Source organism: Nannospalax galili, unplaced genomic scaffold (assembly GCF_000622305.1).
Source record: "Nannospalax galili isolate Female #2095 unplaced genomic scaffold, S.galili_v1.0 scaffold471, whole genome shotgun sequence".
Taxonomy (NCBI): domain Eukaryota; kingdom Metazoa; phylum Chordata; class Mammalia; order Rodentia; family Spalacidae; genus Nannospalax; species Nannospalax galili.
The window spans coordinates 1,143,731-1,150,990 of NW_008330333.1; the positions used below are offsets into that span (position 1 = coordinate 1,143,731).

The 7,260-nt window shown below is 45.6% G+C and overlaps 1 protein-coding gene across 1 annotated transcript; it reads left to right on the plus strand.

Annotated features, from left to right (window-relative positions):
• Positions 1 to 4,600: 4,600 nt before the first annotated feature.
• On the plus strand, positions 4,601 to 5,530 carry LOC103744908 (olfactory receptor 1361-like). The gene has a single exon (XM_008846762.1). It carries the CDS (start codon positions 4,601 to 4,603, stop codon positions 5,528 to 5,530), a length of 930 nt encoding a protein of 309 aa, XP_008844984.1.
• Positions 5,531 to 7,260: the final 1,730 nt, after the last annotated feature.

The window sequence follows — 7,260 nt, forward strand, 5'->3', positions numbered from 1 at the left end:
GTGGTTCTGAGGAGCAGCTGAGGGTAGATGATTTGGCTTCATTTCGGTGTCCTCCATTGTGATCTTCATAGAGATTGGGTCACAAAAGCACCTTGTCCTCCAAGCTGTGCTGCATCAAGCACACTGTCATTATTTTACCAGTAAACAGATGAAAACCAAAAGCCTTGGGTATGCTAAATGTTGGGGACCTCTGTTATGCAAAGTAGAAGCCCCTTCACGTCCGGACAGCTCATGCAGCTCGGGGTTATGTGCTGGGCCTCCTTTCATAGCAGGGTGCCTTCCTGGCATCTTTCCTGACTCTCCTTTTGAAGTGCCCGCCACAAATGCTCACATAAACATGGCCTCTGGCTCTGAAAGATACCATGCTTTTCCTGTGTAATTTTCAGGCAGTCAGCAGTCTGGCAGAAACCCATTTCCATATGTAAATAGAATGCCTCACAAAGTATCTAACAGCCAAAGCTTTTACCACTACCCCCATGGTATAAATATCCCAGTCTTTCTCTCAATATCAGAGAGCTGGGTCACAGAGAGCTGGATCAATAGAGAGCTGGACAGCAAGGAGCTGGAGCAGAGACACTTAATAAAGCTGTAACACAGACTAAGCCAAGTCTTGAGTCTTGTGCGACCTAGCCTCTCCAGGGGGCGCACTCCTCCGTTACCGACTTGTGGACATTCCTAGCTTTTGCCATCCTCATACTCTTCCTGCGTGGTCCAATGGCCAGTGGACCTTGCTTCCTGAGGAAAGTACACGGGTGAATTAAGGGTGGGATTCGGCTGGACAACCTCCAGCAGCAGAGGAACTTTCAGCACCGGAGCGGCGGACACGCAGGACCTGAAGCGGCTGAAAAGCCCGTGGGACACCCGCCGCAGCTCCCAGAGAGGCGCGGCCAGAGCCAGACCCGAGCCGCGACTCGCCAGGTGTGATGGGGACCTCGAGATACCCACGCACCCCATGCCTGGGGCCCAGAGCGACCCCTATACTAAACACCCAGCTCTGAGCTACATCCCAGCCCACTTTTATCATTGTCCTTTGAAAACATTACTTAGCATTTCCCTCTCCCTCTGTCTCAGTGGGATTTTGCTATGTGACTCAGGCTGCCCTTAAACTACCAGTTCTCTTTCCTTAGCCCCCTGAGTACTGGGATTACAGGCATGTGCCGTGGCATGGCATTTTGATGTTTGCCTAAATATTTTTTCATGTAGTGTTTGTTCTGTATAGTTGTCAACTTGATACATGTGGGTAGAGGGAACCTCAACTGAGGAATTATCTCCATTGGACTGGCCTGTGGCCATGCCTGTGGAGTATCTTGATTGTTGAGAGATGTGTGAGGGCCCAGCCCACTGTGGGTGGTGCCACCCCTGAAAGATGTTCCTGTAGTATATAAGAAAGCAGGTTGAGCAGGGGCCAGGGGAGCAAGCCAGGAAGCAGCATTCCTCCATGGTCTGTGCTTCAGCTCCTGCCTCTGGATTCCAGCCCTGAGTTCCTATTTTGGTCTCCCTCAGTGATGAACTGTGACCTGGGAGCTGTAAAATAAAACAAACCCTGTCCACCCCAAGTTTTTTGGTCAGTGTTTTTTAATAGCAAAAGAAAGTAACTAGAACAGTGGTCCATACTTGTCAGAGTGTTTAAGACCAGTTCTGCTACACGAGACCCTGCCTCAAATTTTTTTGTAATCTATAATCAGTGTAATCCAGGTCTGTGATTTCTCAGATGCCCTGTTGTCCTGTACCTTGGTTCTTGCAGTAAACTGAGATATAGTCTCAATCATTCACTCTCCTGTAAAGCAATTATACAAAGGTATAATTCTATACCCTTTGTGGCTTCTGGAAGATGGTTATCCTTACTGACCCTTGACCTAGAGTTTGATCACATGTGCTGTTTTACTAGGTGAAAATGAGTGAGGAGAGGCATCAAGGGGCCTGGGCAGTGGGGTGTACCTTCCTGCCTGCAGGCACTCCCCAGGAGAGCACACTCTGTAGGCTAAGACCCAGGAGGAGCCCAAGAAGAATGGGTGTGAACAAGGCAGCTCCTGGTGCCAAGCCCTGGTGACCCACAGTCTGAAGCTCAGTTGACCTGCAGACCAACAAACAGGAGAAGAGAGAGGTTAGTGTTTTTTAAAGTTACAGTGGCTGGGTGGTTCTATGGACTGTTACTCTGGCAAAGCCTGATAGAGTTCGCTTTGTTTAGTTTTGAACCAAGGTCTTGCTATGGAGCTCAGGCTGTCATAGAACTCAGAATTCTCCAGTGGCAGTGTCCTGAGTGCTGGAATTTCAGATGTACACCACCATGCAGCCTCTGACACATTTCTCTTTGAAATGCTCAGATCCAGAATTCTGATGTATATAATATCAGAATTTATATGTTTTGTTGGTTCTGTTTTCCTGGAGAGCTGATGAACCCAGTCTTGGAAGATAATGGATTTGGTAACTAGACCAGGATCATGGAACCATGTGCTGTGTGCCATAACTTGCTTTTCTGAGGCAACTGTCATGGATATCAGTTGCTGCTCCTGGCATTGCTGTCTCCCCACCCCAGGAATAATATGTCTCTACAATTTGTTAACCAGAGAATCACCCATCAGTGAATCAATATTCATTTATTAAAAAGTCTTTCTGGTTGATCTGTGAGTTTGAGGGCTGCCAGATCTACATAGCAAATTCCAAGCCAGCCAGGGCTTCATAATGAGACTCTTTCTTAAACAAACAAACACAAACAACCCAAACAACAACAAAAAGGTTTTTCTGCTGGGACTGGGACGATGGCACAGTGAATAAAGTGCTTACCATGTATGTGTTCAGATTCCTCAGAGCACATGTCAAAGTAAGGCAGGCATGGTTGCCAGCACTCAGGAGGCAGAGACAGGAGAGGATAAGCTGACTAGCTATACTAGCTGGAATTGGAGAACTCTGGGTTCAGCAAGAGACACCGCCTCAATATATATGGTGGAGATTGATTGAGGAAGGCTCAGGACATCAACTTTGGGCCCCCACATGCATAGGCACCCCCACATACATCAACACATGTACACAGAATGCTTCCTGCTAAACTAGGCACAATTGGTTCTGTGATTTGAAACCATGAATCCTGAGGAAAAGATGGCTGAAAGTATCAATCTTCAGAACATGACTCAAACCTGGACTGGAAAACCAGGAGGGCTTTCTTCAAATAATACTTCCTTTTCCTTCCTCCTCCTCTTCCTCCCGCTGTAGAGCCCAGGTAAGCCTCCGAATTGTAATCTTCCTGCCTGAGTTTCCTCACAGCTGGAATTTGAGGTGTGCACCACCAAGCCTGGTTGTGTGTTTACCTCTTGAACCCTGTCTGCTTTTCAGATAAGAATGGGGAAGGCTGAAGAGGATTGGAGTACAGATCCTGGCCCTTCCCTTTGGTGATATAGACTGGTGGAGCCTCACTCTACTTCCACAGCTACAGAGGTCTGTGTGTGTGTGTGTGTGTGTGTGTGTGTGTGTGTGTGTTATGAACATGTATACCAAGCCCCACAACATTGAGACTATATGGGATAGGGTTTCCATTCTAAGAAACAATGAACCTTGTGGGTTGGAAAGATACTCTAAAACACATCTACTCTAAAGGCCTGGAGCATATCAATCACCTCTGAAGATCACCAGATACACGAAAGCAAATATTACACAGAACACACAAGACTACAAAAGTGCATTTCCACATCTGTGTGCACAGGCTCAGATCACCAATATGATGAGTGTGGACATTCAAGGGATGATCTCTTGTATCTCTCTCCATCAGTGGTGACCCATTTCTAACATCCTTACATTTTAACCCAAGAGTTGCACCTAAACTCTGATGATGTTCTCATTGTTTGATCCAAAGGGGCCAAAGACGTAGTTGGGGAATTGTTCTCTTCCTTCCTAATGAGGCTCTAAGGAAATCTGGTCCCAGTGGCCAAAGAGCTTTTCTAAATGCCTGCTCCATGAATGTCCTGAACATACATCCTCCTCAGAACACCAGGTCTCAAATACCAGCTCCTCACTCAGGACCTGCCAGTGTGTCTATGACATCAGAGTGTCTGCTAATAAAGAGAAGCACTGACCAATTAGGTCAAGATGGACAGCAACGGACAGCACTAATGTCCCCAGGTAAGGTTACAGCAGCAGGGACACAAGCATTTGTTCATTCAGAGTTAAGTTGTTTTAGGAGCCCCTTTGCAACTTCTTCCAGACATGTGAAGTCATATAAAAGCTCTGAATCCATTGGTTGTCACTTGAGATAACTCAGTAATAACCAACCATGTCTCTTGTGTCTTTCTGACCACTAAGGAGTTGGGTCAGTCTGAGGTGGAGAGAGAACAGAAAAACTTTAGGTAGGGGCACAATTAGTCTTAGAGATGATGTGTTCTTTACTGCTTACTATTTAAAACAGGTCTCAGGAATTCAAGGAGAGAAAGCATCAAAGCCAAGTACTGGAATGTGGATATACAGGTGGGGTGGACACATCCTGTGTTAGCAACTCCATGGACTGATTTGTAAACCTGGTCCTGCCTAGAGCCCTATCACATCCTGACCATCCCCATCTAGGTTTTGAATTCACTGTCTTCTATTCACTTGGGCTCAGACCAGGAGAAAAATGAACCAGTCCCAGGTCTCCGAGTTCCTCCTCCTGGGACTCTCCTGGCAGCCCCAGCAGCAGCAGCCCCTCTTCCTGCTCTTCCTCATCATGTACCTGGCCACCGTCCTGGGAAACCTGCTCATCATCCTGGCCATCAGCACTGACTCCCGCCTGCACACCCCCATGTACTTCTTCCTCTGCAACCTGTCCTTTGTGGATGTCTGCTTCTCCTCCACCACTGTCCCCAAGGTGCTGGCCAACCACTTACTCAGGAGTCAGACCATCTCCTTCTCTGGGTGTCTCACACAGATGTATTTTCTCTTTGAGCTTGCTGTCATGGACAATATCCTCCTGGCTGTGATGGCCTATGACCGCTTTGTGGCCATATGCCACCCTTTACACTATACAACAAAGATGACCCATCAGGTCTGTGCCCAGCTGGTGGCCGGATCCTGGGTGGTGGTCAGTCTCCATGCTCTCCTGCACACCCTGCTCATGGCTCAACTCTCATTCTGCGCAGACAATGTCATCCCCCACTTCTTCTGTGATGTGACCCCCCTCTTGAAGCTCTCCTGCTCAGACACACATCTCAATGAGATGATGATTCTCACGGAGGGGTCCCTGATCATGTTCATCCCATTTGTCTGCATCCTGGCCTCCTACATCCAGATCACCTGTGCTGTCCTGAGAGCCCCATCCCCAAGGGGAAGATGGAAAGCGTTCTCCACCTGTGGCTCCCACCTGGCTGTTGTGTTGGTTTTCTATGGCACCATCATCGCTGTATATTTCAACCCCTCATCCTCTCACTCAGCTGGGAAGGACATGGCAGCTGCTGTGATGTACACAGTGGTGACCCCTATGCTGAACCCTTTCATCTACAGCCTGAGGAACAGGGACTTAAAGAGGGCTCTACGGAAAGGGTTCTGCAGAAGCACATTTTCTGTATGATAGAACCCAGACTGATTCTTGTTCCCAGGTAATGATTTTCATTAACTGAGTATGATTTAACAAATGTTTAGCTATATTCTGGAACAATATAAGGTATCAGTTCTTGGGAAACTTAAAAGACAGTTGTTATTCATGTCTTAGTGGTTTCTCATTCACAGGTTCCCAGTGAATCTATCAATTAACAGGACTTTGTGGCTGCAAAGATTGTAACCAGGGTGTTGTGTCTGCTGGGTAAGAGTACTCTATCTACCACTGAGCTGTATGCCAGCAATTGGGACTTTTTTTAAAGTAGTAACTGGAATTGTTTTATGTTCAAGCCAAGTTGTTCCTTTTAAGTATTCTTTTTGGAGGATATGTGCTACATATGTGTTTGAATCCTGTAATCATGCAGTTTTCTTTTCAATAAACTGGCTCTGATACTGAGACAATAACCTGGATGCTCTGCATTCTGGTGACACTGAAGTTTATAAAACATCTCTGGTGATTGTGTGTTCAGTCAGATGTAGAGAGTTTGTCTTAGACTCTTTCATATATTGAACTTGTTATAATAAAGGTTCATAAAATCAGTTTCCAGTTTGTTATGTAGTATTCAGGGACTAATGCACATTGCAGCATTTCAGAGCAGAGTCAGCAGCCCTGGTGGGCATGTGGCCACAGACACCCAGAGGTGAGGAACACCAAAGCCTGGAACCATTCAGGAGCATCTAGATTGGCCGGGTGACCTTAGGAGCTCATGTGGCTTACGTCATGGATGTGGAATCAGGTCAATAAATTGGCATTTGCTGTTCTCTCTGCCAAAACTTGCTGCCTGTGTCTCTTCTGGCCAGCACTCCACTCAGGCCTTGGAGTGCCAAGTCACACAGCAGGTGTTTCTCATGCAACCCCAGACCCCCTCTCTTGATTTTCTCAACTGTTTTTCTTTGAGTTATTCTATCTGCTCAACAAAGACTTTTCCCAGTTCATGAGATACCTCAGCTCACACATACTATCCACTCTGTGTCCTCAAGTGTCTGACATTGCTCCTAAACCAAAGGCAACAATCAACCCTAGCTGAAAGAAAACAAAAACAAGCAGTTTAATGAATATTGCGTGAATTTTTCCTTTTTAAAATTTATTTATTATATTTATTTTATTTTTATGTGTATGAGTGTATTGCCTGTATGCATGGAAGTGGATTTGTGTTGTGCAATTACCTGGTAGGCTAGAAGAGGGCATTGGATCCCCAGAGACTGAAATTAACGATAGTCGTTAGCCTCCATGTAGGTACTGGGAACTGAGTCCAGATCCTCTTCAAGAGTAACCAGTGCTATTAACCACTGAGCCAGCTCTCCAGCCCATTATTATTTTCATTTTATGATGGTAATGGAGTCTAGGTCTTGCAGCTTCTAGGCAAGCACTCTCCCTCTATACTTCCTCTCCTGCTTCCTCTACAGTTCTTGCTTATTGAGTAAACTTTTTAAGGAAGATGCAGAAAGAGACAAATATGAAGAAAAAGAGGTGTGTACATCCCATCTTATTGAAAAACATATTAGGAATATTTTTATATCAAATTGTCTTTAATCCTTTTCTGAAACACTGCTACTCTATGTTGGGCTTAGCATTAGTTGTATAAGATTTTACCTACACATTGATTTTTTTTTCAAAAACTTTTTAGTATGGGTGTTCACATGTTTGGATATAATCTTTTTTAAATATTTTATTTATTATTTTTATTTTATGTGTATGAGTGT